The sequence below is a fragment of the Vicugna pacos genome, chromosome 15 (genome assembly GCF_048564905.1).
Source record: "Vicugna pacos chromosome 15, VicPac4, whole genome shotgun sequence".
Lineage (NCBI taxonomy): Eukaryota > Metazoa > Chordata > Mammalia > Artiodactyla > Camelidae > Vicugna > Vicugna pacos.
This window is the reverse complement of record NC_133001.1, coordinates 8,475,179-8,502,639: the sequence shown is the minus strand read 5'-3', so window position 1 is coordinate 8,502,639 and position 27,461 is coordinate 8,475,179. Positions and strand designations below refer to the sequence as shown.

Here is a 27,461-nt window from a genome sequence, read left to right as displayed (position 1 = left end):
GGAACACTTTGGTTATTGATCCCGCTGAAAGAGCCGGAGAGCGGAGGCAGCGCTTCCCTGGGGACGAAGGGAGTGGGGAGGGGAGTAGGCTGGTTGTAGGGGGAGGGAGTTGATAAACTTCAGGAGTGGGTGTAGGACGTTCCTCCGTACCCCAGGGCATCCCCGGCCTCCGTCTGCCGGGTTGGGTGTGAGGCTAGACAAGGGGTGGAAGAGTGAGGCCATCAACCCCCCCACCCCCGGCGCAGCTCCCTCGCGCGCCGCTGGGAGTCGGAGAACCCCGACTCGGGCCCAATCAGCAGGGAGGGGTGGAGCGGCCGGGCGGGGGCGGGGCCGGAGGAGGAGGAGCCGGACGAGGGGGGTGCGAGGGGCGGGGAGGCGCGGGCTTGGCCAGCCCAGGCTGGCCAGGCGGTGGCGAAGGCGGCGGTGGCGGCCGGCATGGGCGATGGGGGCGCCGAGCGCGACCGAGGCCCCGCACGCCGGGAGTCTCGGGGCGGGCGTGGCGGAGACCGCGGCGGAGCTGAGGACTCGAGCGCTAATGCCGGCGGCCGCAGCCCAAAGGAAATTGCTGGGACCTCCGCCTCCAGCCCCGCGGGCTCGAGGGAGAGCGGCGCCGACAGCGACGGGCAGCCCGGGCTCGGCGAGGCAGACCACTGCCGCCGCATCCTGGTGCGAGGTAAGAGGAATGCTCGAAGCCCTAGCCCGCTGGACACCCCCATCCCTACTGGGGCCTCCGAACTTCCTGCAACCTCCACCTCTCAATTCATATATTCATTCAGCCAGTCACCATTCGGTCATTCATTCAGCAAACGTTATTTTGAGCGTCTATTGTGTGCTGGGCATTGAGCTGAGTGCAGGGGACAAAGCGGCAACCGGTACCGAAGAGATCCCCATTTCACTGCCTTACAGTTCTTAGCCTCTAGGGCCGGAGCCTCACCCCAGACCCATCCCGGCGGGTTCCCGAGGCGTGGGGGCCGAGATGGGAGTGCGGGATGCGGAGAGCCGAGTCCCCGCCCCGCGACCCTCGTGGCGGGTGCGGAGAAAAGCGTCACAAGCGTTCCGCGGGGTCAGGACGAGGAAGGACCAGCGTCTGGAACCGCGGGAGGAAAAGGCCCGGGCTCCTCTCAGCGGCCGGGTGCTTCCCTGCCCTGCTGCCCAGCCTCGTTTCCCATTCCCAGCCACGCGGACCCACCGGCTGCTCGCGGGAGAGGGCACCGGGACGCGGAGGGCTGCGTGCGCCGCGCTTGCCCGCCTGGGCTTCTCTCTCCCGGTTCCCACTTCCTCGCGGCGCCCGGGCCCAGCCAGCTCTCGGTGCGGCCTTCTCCCAGCCTGGCCTTTCACGTCTCTCTGGTTCTCCCTCGCCCTTCGCCTTCCTCTCTTCTCTCTTGACCATTTCTCTCCGCCGAGCTCGCCTTCTCAGCATTCGCTTTCTGCAAGCGCCTGTGGACTGCGTCCGAGTGCCCTTCCGCCTGCCTTCCTTGCCAAGAGGCTGGGACTCCCCCGGCCCCCAAAGCCAGCCTGACACGAAGCTCTAGTTTTGGCTTTCGCTGGATCCGGGGCTCACCCAGCGAGATGGGAGGAGAAAGGGATTCCAGGGGTCTTGCCTTCAGCCGGTCCCTAGGCCCGAGGCCTGGGCCAGAGCCTGAGGTCTGTTTCCCCCATTAGCCCGGAGTCCCGGATCCAGGAGACCCAGCGCCTAGAAGAGGCTACTCCAGGGTAATGGCTTCCCCGGCCTTTTTCTTCGACTCCCTCCCCCGGCTTCCTCCCGCTGCCTTTTTCTTGCCCCTTCTTCCTGAGCGCCCCTCCTGGGAGCCCAAGGGCCTCTGGAGAAATCAGGCAGAGCTGATATCCTCAGCCATGGCCTAGGGAAGGGGAACCAGCCTAATGCTGGCTCCAGGTCGCTCCAGCACTGGGCTGTGTGTGAGCTCCCCACACGCAGACTAGGACACCTTGGCCTGCTTGCACCCAGCCTCCCCACAGCTGCTGAGTTTGGGTGGCTCTCAGAATGGGGGCTAAGGTTGAGCACGGAGGCAGCCAGTGTGAAGTTGACTGATGACCATCTTGGACACAGACTCAGGGACACAAAGTCAGATCTTGAAACACTTTCTGGTGCCAGGTGTGGTCACCTAGGTGACATGGGTGCCCAGCGCTGTTCTGGGTCAGGCTTGGGTCAAAGCTGTTACAGGATAGGGCATGGAGGGTGGGTGATTCCCCACCCAGCAGGGATTCCATCAGGTGTGTGGACCTGTTGGGCAGCTGGGATTAAATTAGATCCTATTCATAGACTGTAGGGTGTCCTGGGTACAAGGTGTTAGCAGCCAGCTTGGAGTTCCATTAAGGAAATCTGCAGGGCTTCCAGAAACAGAGAAATCAGCCCCTTAAGCCCACACTCCCAGATTAAGGGCCCCAGGTCCCTGCATGACACTCAACACCTCACACTCCACCTATGGGTAGCCATTTCTTTCTGCCTGGACAATTGTGAGTTTTGTGCACACCTACCATCCCTTCTGCTCTATTAACTCTGCGTGTAGATTGTAGATTTTGTGTATAGATGTCAAAATGTAGATTTCAAAATATAGATGTGAAAAAATAGATTTTGTGTACAGATGTCTGGTGTGGACTTACAGACAGTGGAAGTCAAAAATGACCCTCCACCCTGTGGGGTGGAGACCCCTCACGCTGGGAGCAATCCGCAGCCAGGAAGAGAGGGCCCCGCCACTGTATGTGGGGAAGCTTGTCTGCACTGTCAGCAGGTGTGCTTTCACAAATGCGCGTGGAAACTACAGCCATGCCATTACCTTTGTACCATATAATGGAAACGGAGCGCAGAGAAGGTATTTATGCACCTGAAAAAAATAAAAGGTAAACAGGGCCCTCATAAATCCCTCTGCCCTTTTCCATTTAATAACAGGGAGGTTATTACAGGCCTGAGATACCAGAGACGTCATTTACCGCTAATCCCTCCTAGCCAGGGTCACCTGCGTCACTCCTGTCCCCATTGGGCCCAGGGCGGAGGCTCTGACAAATGAAAGGGCCCCCGGACTGTGAAGGGGAGTCTGTGGCACTGTGGCCCCTGGCTGAATGTCCCTCCAGTATGCTCTAAGCAGAGAGTCCATTTTGCCCTTGACCTCCAAGGACATATCCTGCCAAAGTACCCTTGGAGGAAACTACAAAAGGACGGAAGGTAGGCCATCATAGTCATTGGTTGCTGGTGAGGTGAAGATTCTGGGAAAGAGCCCCATTCTCTCAGGGTCTCGGCCCTTCTTTCTGCCTCTTTTCTACTCTGCACTCCCCTGAGGGCCCCACCTCAGGGTAGCAGATCTGTTGGGGGAGTCCCAAGGCGCAGGGGAGTAAGAGGAAAACACAGGGGCTGGAATTGAGGGGAGTTGGTTTGGAATACAGGTCTTAGAGCCCTCTGAAGCTGAACCAGGTTCTCTGCCTCTCATGCCTCAGTTTCCTCATCTGTACAAAGACACCATAGCTCTTCCCTTGAAGGGCTATGCTAAGGGTCAGAGATGTTGCCTGTGAAACTGCAAACAGCCAGCAGGATCTCCATAAATATTCTGTTGAATGAAAGAGGGAGCTGTGAGGTGACCCACAAACTGCTTCAAGCAGTGGGCCTCCTTCCTCAGGGGCCTCCCCCACCTCACCCTCCTGGGCCCAGAGGCTGTGTAAGTGTTGGGAGGTGAGCAGCCAAGGGGTCAAGAGCCGGCTGATGAAAGGAGGCCCAGCACCATCTTGCAGACCACACAGTGCAGCCTTCCCCAGTCCCCTTCGAGGAACACTCCGTCAACGAATCATTCAAGTTTCTGCTGCCTCTGCAAAATGTGGGTCAGGGAGCCAGGGAGGCCGACCTTGCTGAATCTCCTGCCTCAAAATGGAGGCTGCTTCATGCCACTAGTGGGCACAAACAAGGCCACCAGGATAATAGGCATGTACACACAACCGGCACCGCACACAGCCCACCGAGGACGCAGCTCGGTTTCCACAGGGACCAAAGGGCCTCCTAGGCCGCCCCACACCACTGCATAAATGGCCCATTGGCCGATGAGGGGTCGAGGTGCAGGATGCTTTTGTTTTATATTTGAACAGAGCGAGCCAACTGCTCCTGGGAAGCCGATGGAAGGAACAGGCCACCTCCCAGCTGTGGCTCTAAATTCGTTTGCTGCAGCCTCGGTGCAATCGCCTTTTCGGTGAAGCCCGGATCCCTGCAGTTAAAAGAGGTGGGACAACCCTCACCCCAAACTCCCAAACCTCATGATCTGTGCTTTCCCTCTCGCACTCAGAGGCACCTACACGATTCTCAAACAAATTCAGAGTCAAATTCAACAACCCCTCTGCACAGAGCGGGGAATGGTGTTCTGCCAGCAACACCCAACCCAGAAAATGTTATGAACAATGCTAGCGCTGTCCCAACTCGCCCAACTCAGTCCCTTACAAACTGTGGGTCTCAAAACCACAATGGGGCCTCACTTTCTGCCCCCAGCTCTGTGCAGCCACACTGGCCAGAGTAGAGTGTATTTCAGAGGCTGCCCCCAGGGCACTCCTGCACCTTGAGACCTGCGGCACTCCTGACCTGGCCCCTCACTCCTCGGTCTGGGAGCAGAGGAACAGGAAAACTGAGAGACCCTTTGAGTGAGTGAATGGCTTCCCCCCAACCCCTGCAGCACCACCACCCACCAGCGGAAACGCTTTTACCTTGGAGCTTGATGGATGCACCAGTGGCTGGGAACGTGGGAGGGTGCAGGAAGGCCAAGGCCTCTGGCTGCAACTAGACAGTCCTGTTTGTAGAAGTAGGTGTGGGACAGGGAGTCACTGAATTTAGTGCGGTCTGACCCCACTGAGAATCTGGGGACAGTGCCGGACCTGAGCTGCAGAAACTCACTGGTCCAAACACAGACAGCACAACGGCATAGACCTCGCAGGGCCCTGGCTGCTGTAGACATATCCGAGTATGCGAGTATGCCGGGCAAGGGGCCAAGGCTTGGGGACTTGAGCTAGGAGCAGCCTTCGGGAACAGAAAACCCTCTCTGGCAGCCAGGTCTGGGCTCAGCATTGACCTGCCATTCACTTCCTTTCTTGGATTTACAGCAGCCACTGGACCTAGGAGGACTCAGCTGGGACCTGGCTGGCCTCACCGAGAGAGAGGGTGGGGAGAGTCTACTTGTGGCAGCTCCACAAGGGCACAGCTGCCCACCTGCCCGAGGGGGTGTTTTGGCAACGGAGAAGGCAGGGCAGAATGTTGTACTGGAAGGAGCACTGCATTGCACGTCCCAGCGCCTGGGTCCTCTGCAGACTGTGGGACCAGGGCCTCAGTATTACCATTTACAGACTGCAGAATGCAGGACCAGCCCCCCACGCAGCAGTTGAAAGGCTTAAATGATTTATGCAGCAGACTGCATTTTGAAGGTTTTGTTTTTAGTTTTAGTTTTAGTTTGGGAGTTTTGGGGGGTATTAGGTTTCTCTTTTATTTTCCTGGGATTGTTTTTCTTTTATGTTTGTTACATTTTTCCTTTTGCTTTGTTTTTGGCAGAAGGACCCACAGTCTCACGGGGGTCAATGCCAGGCCCTACCAACCATTTGGGTCTCCATTTTTACCCTTTAATATCCATGCCCTGCCGCACCGCCTTCAACACACACACACACACACACACACAAGCAAACCTGCAAAAAATGTACTGTCTTGTTGGTGTTTCTTGTGTGCACCGTTTTTATTTTCCAGCATTTGCCCAGCATAATGCCCAGCATAGAGCATTTGGTGGCTCCTTGTGTTCTCAGCTATTTCTACCACCCCAGGTGGTCTTTTGGACCGGGGTGCCCGTGAACCCACTACCGCATCGTGCGGGCGTGCACACACGTAATCTGAAGGATCTGAGCTTCTAGGTGGTCCCCAGGTGACCTGGCCAGGCAAGGTGGCTGGGACAGTGTATACTACTCGGAACTGGAGGGACGAAGTGGACCATGGTGGCCTGTGTCCCTGGGCCTATGTACGCTGGCACCAACCAATTTGAGGCTTCACCCACTGCACAGAACCTGTTGGGAGAGAGAGCATTAGTGGGTTCTGTTGGCTCTATGCCATTTCCTCAATTACAGTCTACTGGAGGCCACAGTAACCCCAAGCTCCCTCTCAGTGCACTTTCTTTGATTTGTATTTTAAATGGCGGGGAAGGGCAGGGGAGTATACAAAGCATATGAATTTCCCTTTATTCCCTGTGTGCTTAATATAAACTGAAGATTAGTCTGACTCTCCTAGGAAAGCGGGTAGCCGGTTACCCGCAGTGCATCCTGCAGAGTTCCCCCATACTTCAGTTTGAGAAGCTCTGATTGAGGACACTGAGGGGAGTGGGCCTGCCAGGAATCCCAGGGACCCAGGGTGGTCTAGGCGCCTCTGCATACCGCTGCCCCAGTCCAGGAAGGCGGTTGGAGGGTCTCCACTGAGGATGCCAGGGTGGCAGTGGACACACTGCGGAAAGAGGTGGCAGTACCAAGACCAGATCTGGCCTACAAAGCCGAGGAATGGGTGGACCAGGATAAACCAGGGCTCTGGGCCTGCCAGGGCGGCAAGGGAGTGGAGATGGCCGAGATGCTAACTGCTGCCTCCCCACCCCAGCAAAAAAACACTCTCTCACTTTTCCCTATGATCTTGCCCTTCGCTTGCTAGCTGATTCAATCCGCAAACATTAATGAGTAGCTACTCTGTGCCAGACCGACCTGGTGGGGCTGCTGGCGCTCAGCGTGCCAGCCAAGAGACCCTCTCACATGCGGGGACGACGTGCAGGGGGTTCCTGACAGGCACCGGCGGCCAGACTCGGGTGGTGAGGGATGTCTGCGCTGAATTCCGGGAGGCAGGTGCCCAGAGCCAGGTTCCCTTGATCCGGCGCGGAGACGATTTAGGAGGCTGTCACTGCGCCCGCCAAACCTATGCGATCTCCCCAAGCGTGTTCTGAACGCATACAGTAGGCACCCAGTAAATATTTGCCAAATGAATGAAAGCTGGCAAAACATCCACATCGCTAGGTATTTAACTAGGTAGGAAGTCGCAACCCCCTCGGAGGAGGAACATCTGTTCTGAAATGATCTTACTCTTTTTACGTTTCAAAGCCGTTCCTTACATGAAATGGTGATTATGACAGAGCACAAACATAAAACATAAAACTGACGACGCCCTAGTTTTGGAAGTTTGTGCAATCCTCAAATTTGGGAACCACTGAAATATAAAATCTGAAGAAGCTCGGATTTGGTTCTTTTACTGGTCCCTGGATCCCCAGGGCTGGTGTAGCCGCCTAGAGGCCGGCTGCGTCCGGAGCGGGAGGTCGTGGGAAGTGCAGGGCCTCAAGGGCGGTAGTGAGACTCCCGGCTCTCCGCAGCTGCTCGGTGTGAGGTTTCACCCGCAAAGCCAACCGGGGAAATAACTAGACAAATCCGCGCCCCATCCACACGCCTCCTATCCTCCGCCGGAGCTTGAAATAACCGGGCAACTAAAGCCACAGTTTGTTCTGTATTTTGCTTGTCCCGCCGCCCACGGGGGCCACCCGCGGAGCCGTGGGGAGCCGGGGCGAGGCGGATGAGGACACTTTGCGAGGACCCAGCCTCTGGCAGGGCCATAGTTACAGCGTGGACAGGTGGACAGAGAATGTAAATTCAAAAAGTAGTAAGTGCTGAAGGTGTGAAAAAAAAAAAACAAATTGGTGGGAGGCTCCCAGAAATAGCCACCGTCTCCAATGTTAGGTGTGTTTCAGATCCCCACCCCCACTCTCCTATACAAACATCAGCGGAAGCAGAATCACATTACCTAAGCTATCTCGCGACTTACCGTTTTGAAAAATGCAATCCGCAGGGATCATCTTTTGGACCCAACCATCTCACGCTGTTCTGTGACTGTACAGGGCTCCTTCCGTTGGGAAAGCCGGATTCTCCTAACTTCTGGAAGGACGTTCCGGTTGTTTATCCCTGGTACCGACACGGCGAAGTGGGCTCCCAAGGCGCGCGTCTTCGCGCCCTTGAGTGTTTCCAAAGGCTAGGATTCCGAGCAGTGGAATGGCTGCTTCAAAAGGTTTACACACACTAAAAAAAATTTTTTTACACGTGTTTCATTAAAAAATTGTAATTAATTCATTTGATTCAAAGATCAAAAAGTTGTTGTAAGTACACAGTGAAAAATCTCCCACCCCTGTCCCCCATCCTTAAGTTCCCACCACCCCACCAAGGGCAGCCATGATTTACTGCTTTCTAGTAGGTTCTTCCAAATAATTCGTATGCTTCATGCAATCAATGCAGCTAGATTATTTTTTCTTTCTTTTATTTTTCACTCACATGGTGACATCTCTCTACATTTTTCTGCCCCTTACTGTTTTCACTTACCAGTGTATCTTGGGATGTAAAGAACTTCTTGTTAGTTTTTTACATTTAACGTAGTAGTCCATTTATAGAGACTGGATGGGCCATAATGTATGTTATACAGCTGGTGCCCTCGTGGTAGACATTTAACTTTTTTCCTTATCTTTTGTTATTATATACAATGCTGCAGTAAATAAACTTGTTCCTTGGTCATTTCCACATGGGTGGCTCTGTCAGAGAAGTTCCTGAAAGTAGTTTACAGGGTCAAAGAATATCTGTGCGTGTAATTTGGAAGATAATGCGGAAGAGCCCTCCGTGAGCTGAAACTCCCCCAGCAATGCCTGCAAGTGCTTGTATCCCCAAGTCTTGCCGGCACAGTGTCCACTTTATATCTTGATAGATGTTAAACTGTTCTTCCAGAGGAAGAAAGTTTAGCAATCTATAGCCCCACCTTTGCCCTCTCCCCATATGGGACATTATACATCTTACATACCTAAGAACCTCACTGGCATTTTAATTTTTATTTCTTTGATTGTTAGTGAAGTTGAGCATCTTTTCATGTTTATTGGCCAGCTGTATTTCTTCCACTATCTGTTAGTTCATTTCATTTGACCATTTAAATTTTCATATATATCTTTGCTTACTGATTTGTAGGAACTTTGTATTATGGATAGTAGCTCATTGCTTTTAGTATATGCTGTATGGTTTTTTTAGTTTATAAGTTGTCCTTTAATTTTATTTCCGATGTCTCTTGTTTTCTGAAGTACAAAATATCTTTCTAATTACAAAACCAGTCCATGCTATTTTGCTATATCATGTAAAAGTTGAAAATTCTTCATTTCCTCCATATAATACACTTCTACTCCCAGGATGCAGTTTTCCAAACTTCCCCTAGTAATTGAAAAAAAAATGCAAGTTACATTTTACAAAAGTGGGATTTTTGCAAACTGGTTTTTTTCATTTAATAAACATTCATTTAATATACATTTTTCTATCAAGAATTGCCTCATTTTTAACAGCTGCATAGTACTACATTATGCAGATAAAATATAATTTATTTAACCAGTCCCCTGTTCCTGGATATTTACGTTGGTTCTATTTTTTCACGATTACAATGTTTCAGTGAACATCTTTGTATCCTAATTTTAACAGGTTTTTTGGTCTTATTTATGAGACAATAAGAAAAATATGTAAACAGGTGAGACATTTTATATGTCTAATTGTGACAACAGTATTGTGTTTTTTTTAAAGGGTTCTTTAGAGGTACTTATAAAATATTTCTGGATACAATGATACGATATCTGGGATTTGCTTAAAATTATGGGGAAATAGAAGAAATTGGATTGTTCCTGAGTTTATAATTGTTTCATATTGAAATAGAACTGTTATAATTGAAATTGGGGGATAAGTATGTCTGGATTTATTATCCCATTCTCTCTTATTGTGTATATATTTAGAATTTCTCATGGTAAACTTTAAAAAATAATAAACATCATTTCATGTACGTCTGGTATGCATATAATTACAGGGTAAATTCCTAGAAGTGAAAAATTGAAATCCAAGTATATATATATGCTTAAAATTGTGATAGATATTTCCAAATGCCAAAAATGTACTAATTTATACTTCCAGAAATTGTGTACAAATGTGCCATTTCTCCACATTGTCCCAGCCCAGGATATACTCAATCCTTTAGAGTGAAATATTTTCAAGTGAAAAAATCTTATTAGCATTTTTAATTACTAGTGAGGTTAAGCATATTTTCCTATACTTACTCTTCATTGTTATTTCCTCTTCTGTGAATTTTTTATTCATAGACTCAGCCATATCTCTGTTGGTTTGCTCATTGTTTTCTTTCAGTTGTAAATGCCATTTATACGTATTTATAGATCAATATTTATATATTATATAAACAAACATTTACATAAACATATCTGTAAACATAAAATATACTTAGATGTTTTTATACATTTGTATAAAAGGGAAGCGATCCCTTTTTCTGTGATGTATTGTAAACATCCCCAGATCTTTTTCTTTTTTTAAAAAATTTTGCTGTGAGTTTTTTTTCCTGCTCAAATTCAAACTGTAATTACATCTAATGGTCATTTCCTTTTGAACTTCTACATTTTAGTTCTTAACTAGAAAGTTCTTCTGCAACCAAAGTAACAATATTATATATATTATATATAATATATAATGTCCATGTCATATATATTTATAATATCACTTAAATTTTTTTGTTACAAAAATTCAGTATGTGTTGCAATTTTTTGAGTTTACAATTTATCTTTATTTTTGTTTGTAATGTCTTTTCCTTTCTGAAGTACAAAATACCCTTTTAATTAGAAAATCAATCCATGCTGAAATCATGTGAAAGGAAAGCTGAAAACTCTTCATTTCCCCCACGTAATATACTTCCATTCCCAAGATGTAATCTCCTAAACTTTCCCTAGTAACTGAAAAACATAAATGTGTAAGTTCTGTATTACATAAGTGGAATGTTTTTGCAAACTGCTAAAATAGTCTGTTTACAGACTGTGACAGTCTTTGCAACAAACTGAATAATAAAAAAAGTGTACAAAGTAAGGTGGGAGAAATCTTCCCTCCCTAACCAGCTTCCACTCCACAGAGCAAACAGAAAAGAGAGGTGTTCATCCTGCCAGACTTAATTCTATGTAGATACAAGCAGGCACACAGTTTAGTTTTACCTTTTGTTCTTTATAAAAATGGGTTTGTATGTGTGTATTCGCTATTTTCATATAGCAATACATAATGGTCATCCCTCCAGATTAGTATATGGAGATGTGTCTCGTTCTTGTTAATGTCTGCTTAACAGCTGAAGGCATGACTGTACTGTGACGTCATCAACGGTACTCCTATTGACAAACGTTCAGTTTTTTCCTTTTTTTTTCTCTTACTAACTATGCTACAAAAAGTGGCTCTGTCTTTATCAAGTATACTAATATTTCTCTGGGGTAGAAACCTCTATAAAATTTCTGAAACAAAGGAACTACGTATTTTTAAAATTCAGCTAGGTCTTGTGAAATTGCCCTCCAAGAAAATCTTGTTTTGTATTAATGTGCATTCTTAACAACAGAGCTTGAGAAAAGCCTATTTTCCCTCACCTTTGCCAGCACATCGTCCCAGTCTGATGGATAAAATATGCTCTCTGAAGAAAAAACTTATCTCATTGCTGCTCTAACTTGTATTTCCCCTAAGTCCCTCTGAACCTGAGTATTTTTTCATATTTATTGGCCACTAGAATTTCTTCTTCTCTGAATAACCCTTTTGTCTAATGTGTTCAGTTCCCCCACTGGATTGCTTGATTTTATTCACCGTTCTATAGAGGCTGTGTATGCTAGACATTAAGACTCTGTTATGCATGTATTAACATTTTCTCCCAATCGGTCATTTGTCTCTTAACTGTCTCTCATCCTGCAGAAGCTTTTATTTCTAGGTTCTCAAATCAGTTAGTTTTTTTTTTTTAATTCTTCAATGTTTTTCATCCAATTTTTAGAGCTTTATTTTTACATTTAAATTTTAATCCATCTTGTGTATATTTTTGCATGCAGTGTGAGATAAATTACTTTATTCCAAATAATGAACTAAATGTCCAGAACCAAGGCCTTTAATAATCTTTTCTTTCCTGCAGCTCATTTGAGGTGTCATCTTTACAATATATCAAATCCTCACATAAGTAAGGATTTGCTTCTTCACTGTTGCACCAGCATCACACTATTTCAGTTGCTGTCAACTTGTAATAGATTTTTCTGTAATGGCAATGCGAGTATTCTCTCCTCACTCTTTAACATTTTTTCTCAACTTTTCTTCCATTTTCAGTTTTCCCAATAAACTTGAGAATGAAATTTTTATACGGGATTTTTTGTAGTGATCACATCATCTTTGTAGATTAAGGCAGGAAGGACCTTGTCACACTTAGAAGTCAGCACCTTAACAGCAGCGCATTAACCTGGGTGCTACCTGGATGAAGTCAGGTGGGACTTTGAGGGGTTCTTTTGGGAGAGGTGAGAGGGGGTAATCTTTGGTCCTGGAGGTCAGTAGCATTAGCTATCTATTATTAGCCAGGGGTCACCACATCTCCCGTGGCAAAGGCTCTTTGGACGGAATCCACTCTCCCCCCCCCCCACCTCTCAGGGCTCACCCCCTCCTTGAGGATATCTGAAGGGCAGCAAAGCTCAGTATTCATTCCACTTAGACTGGCGCATTGCACCCTAACAAGACCTACCCACAGAGAGGCTGTGGGAATTAAGCTATCCCTCCTTCCTGGTGCTTCCCCACCAACTCCACCCAGAAAAAGAACAATTCAGGGAAGAGGGCTGTGCCAGTAAGGATGGGCTAGATTTTGCTGCAGAGATAACCCCAAATGTCAGAGTTTTAACAAAATGCAGGTATATATCTCGCTGACTTGGTAAGTCCATCCCAAGCAGGCAGGGGCCCATCTTGGTACTCAGAGACCCAGGCTGACAAGGCGCCATCTTGCCCCCTCTTCCGCCCCCCATCACAGTAGGGTACAGGGTGTGGCAAATTATGAACCAGTTTTTGAAGTTTTCGCCTGAATGTGACCACATCCTTTCCTCTTGACTAAAACAAGTCATATGGCCATGTCTGATTTCAAAGGGCAGAAAATTAGTGCAGCCCTACCATGTACCTGGAAGGAGTTGGAAACCCTGGCAAACAGCATTCATGGTTTTTACATTAACTTGACTTTGACGACTGGCCTTCTCTGATGGTCCTGGCTAAAAACGGCAAGTACAAACACAAGCACTCTGTGATTACTGGGTTTTGATTATTTGGAGAGGATCAGTAATATCCTCTTGTCTTGTTTTATTGTCTTCGCAGCATTTATAATTACCTTACATATTAGTCTTTCAAATTTATTCTCTGGCTCTCTCACCACTACAAGGTCTATGGGAACAGGGACCTTGTCAGTTTTACTCATTTCTGTATCCTCACACCTTAGAATAGTATTTGGCACATAGTAGGCACTTACTAAATTTCTGTTGAATGGTTGAATATATACAGTTGTTTTATTTATATAAATGGGATAGTACTACACATATTAATCTACAACTTTCTTTCACTTAGTGTCAGTTCATATAGATACTGCCTTATTCTTTTTAACTGCTACACGGTATTTTATAAAATAGGAATGGTCTGAATGTACCATAATTTGTTCAGTCATTTCCCTTACAGGAAACACTCAGGATGCTTTCAAGCTTTCAACACTTTGAACAATGCGGCAGCAAACATCCTTTTATATACCTTGGAGCACATGAGTCTGTCCTTTGCTTTTCTTCCTTCCTTTTTTTTTTTTCTTTCTTTTTTTTTTTTAAATGGAGGTACTGGGGATTGAACCCAGGACCCCATGCATGCTAAGCATGAACTCTACCACTGTGCATTACACACGTACGCCTGCCAGCCTGTGCTTTTATTGATAATTGCCTGCTAAAATAAAATTGCTGGGGCAATAGTTATGTGCATCTTTAAATCTGACAAATGCAGCTTTAAAAGGTTATGGCAATTTGTGGTCGTACCAGCAGTGGGTGGGAGTGTGGATTCCCCAAAAGTGCATCATTGCTTTATTAATCGTCGACTAAATGTTTCTCTAAACTTATGCGAGATAAATGATTACCCATTGTTTCTTAAACTTGCATCACCCTAATTACTGTGAAGCTACGCTCGTCTTTTCATTTATTTATTGGCCATTTGGATATCTTTTCTGGGAATGGCTCACATAAATGACTTGAATATTTTTTCTACTGGACCATTGCCCTGTTTTTTTTTAAAAAAAATAGTTTACTCATAATTGCATTTTATATATTCTGGGTATTATTTCTTTGCCTTTTAAGAAAGTATTTTCTCTTTTGTTTCTTTTTAAATTGAAGTATAGTTGATATGCAATGTTGTGTTAGTTTCTGGTGTTCAAAAGCATTTTCTCCAATTGTGTCTTTTGCATTTTACCTTGATTTTAGTATTGTTGTCATACAAAAGTTTTTATCTTTAATATAGTCAAATAAAACCTCTGTTTTTCCTTTACAGTCTAAGTTGGTATCTTGCTTGGAAAACTCTTCCCAAGCTTAGGGTTATAAGAATATCCTCCTATATTTTCTTTAAATGCTTTTATCATTCTGTAGTCTATGATTTGATCTCTAATCCATTCAAAACATTGATCTTTATGGTGTGAAACATGAATTTAACTTAATGATATTCCAAACAGACAACTTACAGTAACCAATTTAACTCCACTTACAGGCTAGACCAACCCATCTCCATTTAGAATATTCCCTTTGTCACAAACTTTCTACACTATATATACACAGCTCCAATTGTGTATTCTTATTCCATTGTTTCCCAATAGTCAGTTATTTGAATACTATCTTTACCATTTCTATTATATTCATGTTTCATTTATTTACTTAATATTTCAGCATATTTTAAAACAAAATACCTACTGTAGCTTCATTCTAAGCAAGTAAAATCATAGCTTTCAATTTTTTCTAGTAAACACTAAAATAAGTGCGTAACTTTTGAAATGAGAAAGAATTTATTTATGTATCATTTTAAACAATCTTACAAACCACAAGTGAAATGCAGAGGCGTTTGGGGAAACACTGTTATATTCTTTCAACTAATGGATTTGTCAGTTTCTGTGACAAAACATCATTCTAGCTCCATGGCATGTTTTGTTGTAACTGTTGTTAATGTCTTATTTTGAAGTAAGTCTCACTTATTGAAATACAGACTCACAAGAAGTTGTAAAAATGGTAGAGAGGTCCTGTGTATCTGTATACCAGCTCCTCACAGTGGTGACATCTTCCATATTTAAAATACATTATCAAAATCAGGGAACTGACATTGGTACAATATAATTAATTAAACTGCCAACCTTCCTCAGGTTTCACCCATTTTTGGCATGCCCTTTTTTGTTTTTGTATATAGTACTATGACATTTGATCACATTTATAGATCCATATAACCACCACCACAATCAAGATGCAGAACTGTTCTGTTAGCACCAAGAAGCATCCTCATGTTACCCCTTTATAGTTACACCCCCCTTATCTAACCCCTGGCAAGCACAAGTCTGTTCTCCACCTCTATAACTTTGTCATTTTATAGTGTAATATACATAGAATCATACAGCATGTAGCCTTAAGGATGGGCTTGGTTTTTTTCACTCAGTATAATTCCCTGGAGATTTATCCAAATTGTCATGTCAATTGTTATTCCTTTTTACTGCTGAGTAGCATCCCATAATATAGCTGTACCACAATTTGTTTATCCATTCATCTATTGTGGGACGTCTGGATTGTTTCCATTTGGGGGCTGTTACAAAGAAAGCTGCTATGGACATCCACGTGCAGGTTTTGATGTGAACCTAAGATTTCATTTCTCTAAGACAAATGCTCAGGAGTGAGGTCACTGGGTTCCATGGTAAATATATGTTTAACTCTTTCAGAAACTGCTAGGTCAGTTTCCAGAGTGGCTGCACCATTTTCCATCCCCACCAGCAATGTACAAGAGATCTAGTTTCTCGGCATCTTTGCCAGCCTTTGGTCCTCTCAATATTTTTTGTTGTAGCTACTCCGAGATGTATTTCTTATGGTTTTCATTTGCCTTCCGCAATGGCTAGTGACGTTGAACATCTTCTCATGTGCCAATTTGTATGGCCCGTTTAGGTCTCTGGGGGCAAGTCTGAGGTGCCCTGGTTCCTGGTTGTTACTGGTTCCTGCCTCCCCTGGCCCTAAAGGGCAGGGGTGCTGCTCTGGCTGTTCCCTGAGGCAGGAATTTTCCTCTTAGCTCCTCTATGGAAGTGGAAAGGGGGAGCCTTATGGTTTGACCTCAGTGGTCAGGAGCACAGGCTCAGAGCTTCAGATGGGCTCTGGGGAAAGATGTGAGCTTCCAGCACATCATAGTCACCCACCACCCTTCCCCCTGTTCACACCCACCAAGACTCTTTTAATAAAATCAGTGCCTTTGGAGATGGAGTCAGTAGAAGCTGAGGAAAGGGGACCCAGTCACAATGGGGTCACAAGATTACCCCACCACACTGAAATGTCGAAAGTATGAGAGTGGGGAAGCTTGAGTTGTTCCAAAAGGCCTGTGTTTCCACCAGCCCTCCAAGAGCAGGGCCCCCACCCGTGGGCTGTGTTCTGCCCAGTGCCCTCCGGGACCAGCCTGGTGGTGGGGAGGAGCAGCCTCTGGGCAGGACTGCGTACCCCACCCAGACTCACCTTCTCCCCCAGCATTGACTGAGCACACGAAGGGGCTAGAACCTCTGAGATCGGGGACAAGACCTGCCAGCCAGGAGCCTAGGAGGAACTAAAGTGCACCCTGAGGAGTGAACATTAGCTGGCCCTGGCTGGAGGCAGGAAGAACCAGTCTCGGCGTAAGTCATAAGCTGGGGGATTTGGAGCGAGAGGTCTCAGTTTCACCCTGTAGAGCGGGGACCCTGAAATAGGTTCTACAGTCCTGTGGCTCACAGGGAGCCTCTTGACAGCCCGCACATCCCCAGTACAGGTCCTTTCCTACTTCTTCCAGGGCAATGGAGAACCCATCCAGAACATTCCATTTTCTACCCATGACCAAAGCTCTCTTCATTATAACCTGTCAGTTGAATCACTAAGGATTATTAAAAGAGGGTATTCATCAAGTCAAATGAGGGTATGTCTAAAGCTTACTGAATACTGTCAGTATGACTTAGGGTAAGTGACTTAAAATTTGTTCCTCCATTTCCCCATCTGTAAAATGGGGATAATAATAATTTCAACTTCATTGAGACACTGGGAGGGTTAAAGTGCTGAAAACAGTGCCTGGCCCAGAGCAAGCACTGCAGAGATGTCAGCTATTATCATGACTAAACCATGAGCTGCCAAAGCCACTACCACTACCATTGCTGGCTGTGCTCGCCCCCTGGAGAGGGTTGGAGTCACTGCAACTGTGGCGGCTTGCTCTGTTACCTGGGCTTGATCAGGGCTGTTACCTGGGCTTGATCCAGATCTGAGAGTTGGTAAGTTTTTCATTGACGCTAACCTTCCTATGTAAAGGCAAATTACCATTAGTTTAGCTTTATTATTATCAAGATCATACTTTGGGAGTGGTTTGGGAAATCCTACAGAATATTATGCTGCATATTTCCACACTCTAATTTTTGACGTAAAATTTTCTAAGAACTAGATTTTAAGCCGTCAGTATGGGTGGTTCAAACTTGGATCATCTTTGCCCCTGTAGTTAAAGCTGATGTATGTATATAACCAGCCTTACCCCTAAGAAATGTTGTTTTTGCTGAAGACTTTGTTGCTGTTACTGAGTTCTTTAAGTGGGACTATCTGGTGAACATGGGCTGTAGGATTTTCAACATCTCTTATGTAGGCTCCATCTTAGGGACCGAATGCATAGATGGCATTGGTCCAGGGCCCAGGAGGATGGCCTGCTATTCAGGACTAGACACACAGGGAGTGGCAGAAGCTCCCCCTTTTGAAGTCACCCCCAGCAGCTTGACACAGTAGCAATGGTTCTTCTCCTCCCCCTGGGGATCCCACCTCTACCCCTCACCAGTGAGCCTCTTCATGGACCCCAGGAGGGTCTATGGGCAAAGTGCACACCCCTGCACTCACCACACACACACACACACACACACACATACACACAGGGTTTAAGACATGGCTCTTCCGAGACATGGAAGCAACCTAAATGTCCATCAACAACAGATGACTGGATAAAAAAGTTGTGGTCTACATGAATATATAGTAATATATATATAATGGAATACTAGTCAGCCATAAAAAAGAATAAAATAATGCTGTTTGCAGCAACATAGATGGACCCAGAGACTATCATACTAAGTGAAGTAAGCCAGAAAGAGAAAGAAAAATATATGATATCACTTATATATGGAATCTTTAAAAAAAAAGTGACACAAAAGAACTTATTTACAAACATAAAAAGACTCACAGACATAAAAAACAAACTTATGGTTACCAAAAGGGAAAGTGGGGAGGGATAAATTAGGAGTTTAGGGTTAACAAATACAAACTACTATACACAAAATAGATAAACAGCAAGGTCCTACTGTATGTATACTGTATATAGGGAACTATATTCAATATTTTATAATAACCTATAGTGGAAAAGAATCTGAAAAAGAATACATATATATACACACATGTATATGTATGTAAAACTGAATCACTTTGCTGGACACCTGAAACTAACACAACATTGTAAATCAACTGTACTTCAATTTAAAAAAAAGTCTCTGGACATCTCCTCCAGTAAGACCTACCTGATGGGTCACATCCAGGTCTAACCCATCTTTTCCTCTGCACTTGAGGACTTGGTGTTTCTCTTTCCATTTGTTTCTTGCTCTGCTGAGGGAGCAGAATCTTGGCTGGGTCAAAGTGAGTCCTCTCTGCCCAGGCTATGATGATAGACCTGACATTTGTACTGAGGCCCATTCATATACATATACCCATTAGATATAACATTCTGCATTGGGTGATTAAGGAGGCTAGGCCCAGAGAGGGTAAGCAGCTTGTCAGAGGTCACACAGCCAGGCTCAGATCTGAGGAACTCCTCACTAGATCACACTGCCTCTTATTAAGACGCTCGTTGGTGACTTAAATCCTTAACTAGTGAATTAATCTGCCTCCTTTTATGATATCTGCAGATGCCAAAGGAACCATCCGGGAAATTGTCCTGCCCAAGGGCCTGGACCTGGACCGGCCCAAGCGGACCCGCACATCCTTCACAGCTGAGCAGCTGTACCGCCTGGAGATGGAGTTTCAGCGCTGCCAGTACGTGGTGGGCCGTGAGCGCACTGAGCTGGCCCGTCAGTTGAACCTCTCAGAAACCCAGGTAAAAGGGCAGGGCCAGGCCACTCCACCCCTGCCCTGGCAGCCGGGGAACTCCTTGGGGTGTGAGACCTGCGGGCTGCTGCATGGAGACCCGATCCTGGAGTTCAGACATATGTTAGGGAAAGGCTTAAAGTTACACAAGAATCAGAGCACATAAATATAGTGCTGATGAGAGGAAGTTATATGCCAACAGAAAGTAAAAGGAGGGAGGGCCATTCCAGAGGCAGAGGGTGGCCTAAGAGGGTATTGGTTGGTGCCGGAGGGAGCCTACAGGAAGGGATGGAGAGGGGTTGGCTTTCTGGGAGCAAAGATCCAGGGGAGAGATGAGGCATTACAAAGTTGGGCTAGGGACCTCTCATTTCCCCATTCTGGACCTTTCCCCATCTTCTCTCGCCTTCCCTTCATCCCAATGTGCCTCAGAAACTCCTGTTGAAGAGAGGGGCTCTGAATATTCCCTTCACACAGGACTTCACGCTTAGCACTTTAACAACTGTATGCTCAACCCAAAGGGAGAACTTTAGTAAACTGAGTACCTACTCTGTGTGAATGGAGGCATTTCAAGCTGGTAATAGAGCTAAATGATAATAATAATAATATTAGTACTTATCGTGCCAGAGCGCTGTTCTAAGTGCCTTGCATATGTTAACTCACTAATCCCTCCCAGCAACCCTGTGATGTAACTACCAGAATTATCCCATTTTACACATGAGGAGACGTTATGCCCAAGGTCATACAGAGCTGGGGTTTGGACAAGCAGTCCAGCATCTTTCTGCTGCCTGGAAACTGGGTAACTACCCTGGAGCTTGTCAAAGGAAGACTCAGAGACTCTTGGTTCAGCTATAGGTAGGCAGCGGAGGAAGGTCAGTCAATAACTGTATGGAAGGGGCCAGACTAGGACACTTGAGGGGGGAGGAGAGGCAGGAGAGGACTAAGGGAGCAGACAGGCCGGAAGGGCGCGCTCCCTGGGGAAGGCCGCAGGCGGCGGCTCCGGGAGGTCCCCCACTGCACGGGCCCGCTGCAGTTAGGGCAGGTTGGCAGCCAGCCGGCCCGCAGGCTCGGGTCATCTCCACCTGGACTGTTGTCCTCCAGCTTTCCCTGTACACAGCCCCAAACAACCCGGCAGATGGCCAGGGGCAGGGGCCCTCCCTCCAGCTGAGCTCAGCGGGGTTGCAGGGCCAGGCTCTGCTCAGAAAGGGGCCCGCAGTGGCTGGGCCAGGCGAGAGCTCCCAGGGGAAGTCAGGGAGACACCTCAAACCCCGGGATCTAGGCACCGAGTCACCCCTCAACCCCCAGCCCTCCCCTGTGTCCTAATTTCCCTCTGTCTCACCCAGTTTTGCCCCCAAACTCTCCCCTGAAACCTTCTTTCCAAGGGCCTCTCAGATGCCCAGGCCGGTAGCTCCTTCTCAGTCCTTATCCTTCCCCTGCTCTGCCCCCAGTACAGGCTACATTTGTCTGCCCTTGAAGATCAAGACCGAGCTCCTCTTCTTCCAGGAAGCCTTCCCTAAGGCTTCTTTACCTCATTCTAAGACCTTTTCCACACGGCTTGAACTGTAAAGTGTAGAGTGTGTATGTGGGGGTGGGGTGGGGTGTGTGTGGGTGTATGTGTGGTGTGTGGAGGGGTCTGTGTGTGGTACATGTGTGTGGTGGTGTGCATGTGTAGGGGTGTGTGGTATGTGTGGGGGTGAGTGTGTGTGGGGGGGTGAGTGTGTGTGTGTGGGGTGTGTGTGTCTGTGTGTGTGTGGGGTGGGCACTAGCCAACATGGACTTCCCAAGGTCAAGAAAGTATGTGAAGGCCTTTTTTCCTCTTCAGGCCTCCTGGGGGCCCCCAGTGAATCCTCAACTAACAGATTGTTACTTACCGCCCTCCTTTCTCTTTCCCCAGCCCTGGGGTTTTGCAGATAATATACGATACAGCTGGCTAACACAGCGTTGCCTGTGCACCAGGCACTGTTCTAAGTGCTTGATGTGTTCTAACCACTGCCTTGTGGGATCCCTGTGAGGTTTTCCTTCTGACACCAAATAGGTGGTGCTTTCCCACGTTAACAGCCACCAATTCTCTGACACTCAGCTGAGTGTCCAATAGTTCGACTCAGTTCAATTCAGACACTAGCTCCTGGAGTTAGTTCAGACGCTGCAGCTTCAGGGCTCAGTCTCACAGGACAGTCCCACGTCACAGGCCAGTAGCAAATCCCAGGGGCCACCCGTACTTCTGACCGGCCATAAATGTGGGGGTTCACGCACCCCCCTCCTTATGTTTGATAATTTGCTAGAATGACTCGCAGAATTCAGGGAAACGCTTTCTACTGTGTTTACTTTTACAGATTTATTATGAAGGATACAACTCAGAAATAGCCAGATGGAAGAGATGCATAGAGCTGGATATATGGGGGAGAGTTCATGGAGCCCCCAAATCTCATTATTCAAGAGTCTTTATAACCCAGTCTCCTGCCCGCACTCCCCTCCCTGGAGGTCAGGGACGGGGCTGAAAGTTCCAACCTTCTAATCACAGGTCCAGTCTTTCTGGGACCAACCTCCATCCTGAAACTTGGAGTTCACCCTGAGTCACCTCATTAGCATAAACTCAGGTGCGCTCGGAGGGGCCGGTGTGTCAGTCAGGAAATGCATGGGAGTCAGGAGCCCTGTGCCAAGGACCAGGATATTTTTTCAGCCCACCAGAAAGGCTCTTTACTATATTTACTTTAAAGAGACGGAAGCTGAGGCACTCAGAAATTATATAACATGCGCAAAATTTAAAGCAGGCACATCCATTAGCTCACCTCATCTTTACAGAAAGATGACTTTATGGGTAAGAGGATCTCTGTTTCTGAAAGCTGAGCCCCAGAGAGGCTAATTCACTTGCCCAAGGTGATATGGCTAGAATTTTGTGGACTTCTGAGTATATTCACCCCATACTTTTGTTCAGAAGTATGACTGAACGCCTGCTGTGTTCCAGGGACTGCCCTAGGCATTCCCGTCTCTCCCTGTCACAGCCAGGGCTGCAGCCAAGCTGGACATGGAGCAGATCCCCCCTGAAAGCCTGACACACTCCCTTTGTACCTAACCGCCCTCCGTTTGCTGGGGGCGGGTTAGTGTCGCTCTCCCACTATCCCCTCAGTTTCCCGAGGAAAGGACCCACGACTTCTGGGTCTGTCCCCTCCCTCTAGTTCAGAGATAGGAACAGAAAAAGTGAGCAAGAAATAATAACACCCACTGAGCGTGGCCAGGCAGGATGCTAAGCCCTCTACAAGGATTTCCTTATTTTAGCTTTTTTTTTTTAAGAAGCATAATCTTTTTTGTTATTTTTTTTCTGTTTTTAATTTTTTTTAAGTGGAGGTACTGGGGATTGAACCCAGGACCTTGTGCATGCTAAGCATGCACTCTACCACTGAGCTGTACCCTCCCTGTCTCCACTCTAGAGATGAGAAACTGAGATTCAGGGATTCTTGAGGGTGGTCCCTGGCCTGAGGTCCTAAGATGGTAGGTACTAACCTGGCCAAGAAGCCGGGAGCCTTCCTAGCAGGAGAAAGGATTGCAGAGCCACAGTCTCCAAGGATCTGGTGGGATCACTTCCTGGAGCAATCAAATTCTGGAATAACCAACAGTCACTTCCTTCAGCCAGATTTAGTCGAATCTTCCCTGACCATTCCTCACTGATATAGCCTCAAATGTCACCTCTTCAGAGAGGCTGTGTTTGCCACCCCACTCATAAGATAGTCACCTCCCCGCCTCTCCCCTCCTTATCTCTTCCCCTTTTTCCAAAGCAGCGCCCCAAAGTGTTGTCCTCGGGGTGCGGCCAGCTCACACACTATTACCTGCACTTGATGAGTCCAAACTGGAGAGTAAGCATTTAGAAATGTGGATGGCAATTTTTCTAGTAACTTTTTTAGTTGTATTTTACAAAAATATTGGCCCACAACAGATTGGAAACTTTAAAAAGTGGTTTCCTCACCACAAACCATTATTGCTACTCGACAGCCACACCTGTATGTTTTTATTTGTTATCATCTGTCTCCCCCCTCTGTGCTGTCCACTCCACACAGATTTGCTCTGCTTTGTTCACTGCTGATTCCCCGAGCCTGAAACAGCACCTGGCACATGGTAGGTGCTCAGTACATATCTGTTGAATGAATGAATGGGTAAATGAATGAAGCACTCAACCTCAAGTGGATCCTGTGACTCCCTGGTCACTTTCAGTTATGGAAACTCAGTCTAGTCCCGTGTAAAACAACAAACTCATGTCTGTCACAACCTCTCGGCCCCAACTCAGAACTGGCCCGACTCCCTGCTGGAGGGACCTCAGGGAAAGAAGCCCCTCCCGCTGTAGTCACAAGAAGGGGGTGTGCTCTGTCTGAGCCACCTGCTCCCTCCCCACCAGCACCTTCCCCCAGGGTTGAGGGGCAGGGAACCTGGCACCTTCTGGCCTGAGGAGCCTCCTAGCTCGAGGCCTTTGCTGGAGGGGTGATTGCTCCCACAGGTGGCGATGTTGGGTATCACCCCAGACAGCCTTAGCTCGGCCCTCATCCTCACCCAGGCAGGCAAGCCTCCCTCCCCTGCCTCCTCCTCCTCACCTCTCAGCTCCTCCACCTGGAGCCACCGGAGTTGCTGCTTCCCTTATATCCTCGGAGGCTGGAGGGAACCAGCGGGTCTCCCCATTCTTTTCCCCCCCGGGCCCTCCACTCCATGGTCCCTACTTGTCCTGCTGACACACAATGTCCAGTCGGCTGCCAGCCTCCCAAAACTTCCAGGCCAGAAGCAGGGTCAGTCTCTGTGCTCCTGGGGACACGGGTCTGAGTGCTGCACTGGTGGCTCCAGTGACATGGGCTGGCAGATGCTGTGGGGAGCAGATGTCATTCTTTCTCCTTCCACGTACTTCCAGGCCCTGCAAGTGACTCACTCACACCCCCAAGTTGCCTTGGGCAGGGGGGAGCACCCTGTCCTTCCCAGAGAGGGGAGGAACTCCCCTCACTGTCTGGGGCCTGCAGAACTGACCACTGAGCCTCCCTCCCAGACTGCCTTTCCTCCTGTAGAGTAGGATGTGGTTGGAGTGCCCGGGGCCGGGTGCCAGGTACTGGGTGATGGCAGAGGGCAAGTTCTCCTCCTCCCATCCACCTTGAAAAAGGTCTCTGCCCTTTGGTCGGTGGCTCTATTTAGGATGGGGCTACTTGGCACCTCTATGTCCCCAGCTTTGAGTGTGTGGTCATCTGAAGTCTCCCTCAGCATCCTGACACATCCTCTTACACTGCGTATCAAGTGGAGAAGTGCAGCCTTTATAAATGATGGGGTGGGAGGGGCTGCTGAGAGGCTCAAACAGGTGAATGTCCAGACTACTTTAGCAGCTCCCTTCGCAGACAGCCTGGGGGCCCAGCCCAGAAGAGGTGGGAGTGGCCAAGAGGGGAAGGAGGGTGGGCCAAGAGGGGACCTTCCTCTGTGCCCTCTGGACGCCCCCTCCAGCTGCCAATCCACGCTTCTGTCCTAGGCCAGGGTCAGCGTAGCAGTGAAGGGGTGCCCATGACTCGGAGGGGGACCAGGATCTCTTATCAGTTCACCCAGAGCAGGCTGGTTGTGGGAAGATCCTAATCCGATTCCTCTTCTTTCCTCTCTCACTGCACCCCTGCTCCCCACTCCCCGGCCCCCCGCTGTGTCCTCCCTCTTCCTGCCCCACCTGCCCCCCTCCCCCGTGCTGACACCCCTCCCCACGCTCCGCCCCAAGGTGAAGGTCTGGTTCCAGAACCGGCGCACCAAGCAGAAGAAAGACCAGAGCAGAGACCTGGAGAAGCGGGCGTCCGCCTCGGCCTCCAAGGCCTTCGCCACCTCCAACATCCTGCGGCTGCTGGAGCAGGGCCGGCTGCTGACCGTGCCCGGGGCCCCCAGCCTCCTGGCGCTGACCCCCGGCCCGCCGGGCCTGCCTGCCGGCCACAGGGGCACCTCCTTGGGTGACCCCAGGAACTCGTCCCCGCACCTCAACCCGCTGAACTCGGCCTCGGCGTCCCCCCCGCTGCCGCCCCCGCCGCCGGCCCTCTGCTTTTCCACCGCCCCGCTCCTGGACCTGCCCGCCGGCTACGAACTGGGCTCCTCGGCCTTCGAGCCCTACAGCCGGCTGGACCCGAGAGTAGGCAGCCCCGGCGGCGGCGGCGGCAAGAAGGCCAACGCTTAAGCCTCCACCCCCGCGTGACCCCGAGTCCCCCAGCACGGCACCGCCCCCCGCCTCCCGGGCCCGGACGGACGGGGGCGGCCCCACGCCCTGCCCCACCCATCCCCCAGCTCAGAGACTCCCCAGCCGACAGCGCTGGTCCTGCAGCGTGTGTGCGTGAGTGCAGTGTGTGTGCGCGTGCCTCTCACCGAAATAAAAGGAAAACCATGACCAGAAGGGAAACGGAGTCCCCGCAGCACCGCCAGTGCCCCCCAGTCCCCTCTCTCCCTCCCCTCACTGGGAAGGGAAACCGGCGAGAGTCAGGGGGACCTCTGATGGGAGACGCAGAAACTGGGGCCATGGTTACGGTTGGGAGGCTCCGGGTACCCATCTGACTCCTGCTCCCAACTAGAGCTCCCACCCCGGCATTACAAGGCCCATGGTGGCACCATCAATGCTTTTGCTGGTGAGCTTTGCCCTTTGCAAGCTCCTCTCTCAAACATGGACTGAAGGGGGGAATTTCAAGTCCTTGGAGAGGGTGACCAATGAAAGGTGAGACCAGGATCCAGAGAGCTGGAGAGAGGGCATTACAGGTACACCCAGGCAAGGCCCCACATGCTTTAGAGGACCTGCCCATCACAAACAGTCCAACTTCAAGCACTTTTTAAAAAATTCTTTTGCTCAAATAAGATACTTTTATTTAAGGTTTTATTTTGCAATAATTGTAAATCTCTAGGGAGTTGCAAAGATGGTCCAGAGAAATCTGTGTACCCTTCACTCAGTTTCTCCCAATGGTTGCATCCTCCGTGGCTACAGTATAATGTCAGAGTCAGGAAATTGACGTTGGTACCGTGTATGTGTGTGTGTGTGTGTTTAGTTCCATGTCACTTTATCACCTGTGTAAGATTCGTGGGCCCACCTCAAACAAGATACAGAACTGTTGATCACCACAAAGCTCTCCCCCAGGCTGCCCTTGAGTCATACGCACCCTGCCCCCCTGCCCGAGAGAATCTTGGCAAGACCAGGAATTGTGAGAGGGACTGGGAACCCGAAATGGGTTCTCAGGTCAGAGGAGGCAGGGTGAGATTTTTGACTCTGTGGGGAGGAAGGGAGCACAGTCAGCTCCAGTCTGCTCCAGGAAACGTATTTGGCTTCAAATTGGCTGCCCTGAGTCACCCAGTTGGGGTGCTGGGAGACAGGGATCCCCAGACAGCTATACATCTCCTTCCTTTTAGTGCAGCAGTAGATTTTGGGGAATTGCTTAGAAATGCCAGGAAATCTTGAGTCTAGAAGGAGACATGGGAGTCACCAGAGCAGCCATCCCCCAGTGCCCACCCTGCCTTGCCCAACAGACCTGTGTCACACTCTGCCTCCCAGGAGACAACTTCTTTAGCCACCAGGGCTGCCTTGGGCTGAAAATGTCAGGGCATAACTGCTGCCTGGGACCCTGGAGGTGAAACCTAAGGTCTTACGATCAAATGGAGAGAGACCTGCTGTGGTCCTCAGGGAGCCCTCAAAATTACGAGACATAAATGCTTAAGGAGACCCAAGTCTGATGGACTCAAGTCTCATGGGGGCTCACAGCCAAGAGGTGACAGTGAGAGAACTCTCCAAAAGGGCATGACGGAGGAAAGAGGTCAGGGCCCCGGAGGAGCCCGGGAAGGCTTCCTGTAGGAGGCACTGAAGCAAGTCCAAGGATGATACTCTGTAGGTATTCAAACAAAAGCTGATGATGGAACTGTGCAGGGCAAGCAGTACCCAGGTATGGTCAGAGCACAGTGTGCAGGTTGGGAGGACAGTGAGGAGAAGACCTGAGGAGATGGCATCCTGCCAGAAACAGGGCGTAGGAGGGAGCCCAGGAGGAGGTGTGAGGGACGGGGGGCCATGCAAGCACCTGAGCTTCCAGGGGAGAAACAGTTCTCCCTGGCTGCAGGGAGGGAGGGGAGGGGGCAGGGACAGAGGAACAGTCAAGGACAGAGGGCAGAGAGGCCTGTCTTACCCCTCTGCCCCTCTCCCAGCCTCCCACTCCCAGGTGGCCAAGGGCACCTCCCAGATCTGGAAGAGCTCCAAGCCAAAGCACCAGGTTTCCCTGTTTACAGTCAACCCCGGGGGAGGAGAGG

General features: G+C 48.8%; 1 protein-coding gene across 1 annotated transcript; it reads left to right on the top strand.

The window, feature by feature from the left end:
* Window positions 1-391: 391 nt before the first annotated feature.
* Window positions 392-25,365, top strand: VAX2 (ventral anterior homeobox 2). Its single transcript, XM_031676491.2, has 3 exons — window positions 392-673; window positions 19,025-19,212; window positions 24,922-25,365. Exons 1-3 carry the CDS (start codon window positions 436-438, stop codon window positions 25,363-25,365), a joined length of 870 nt encoding a protein of 289 aa, XP_031532351.2. The 5' UTR covers window positions 392-435.
* Window positions 25,366-27,461: the final 2,096 nt, after the last annotated feature.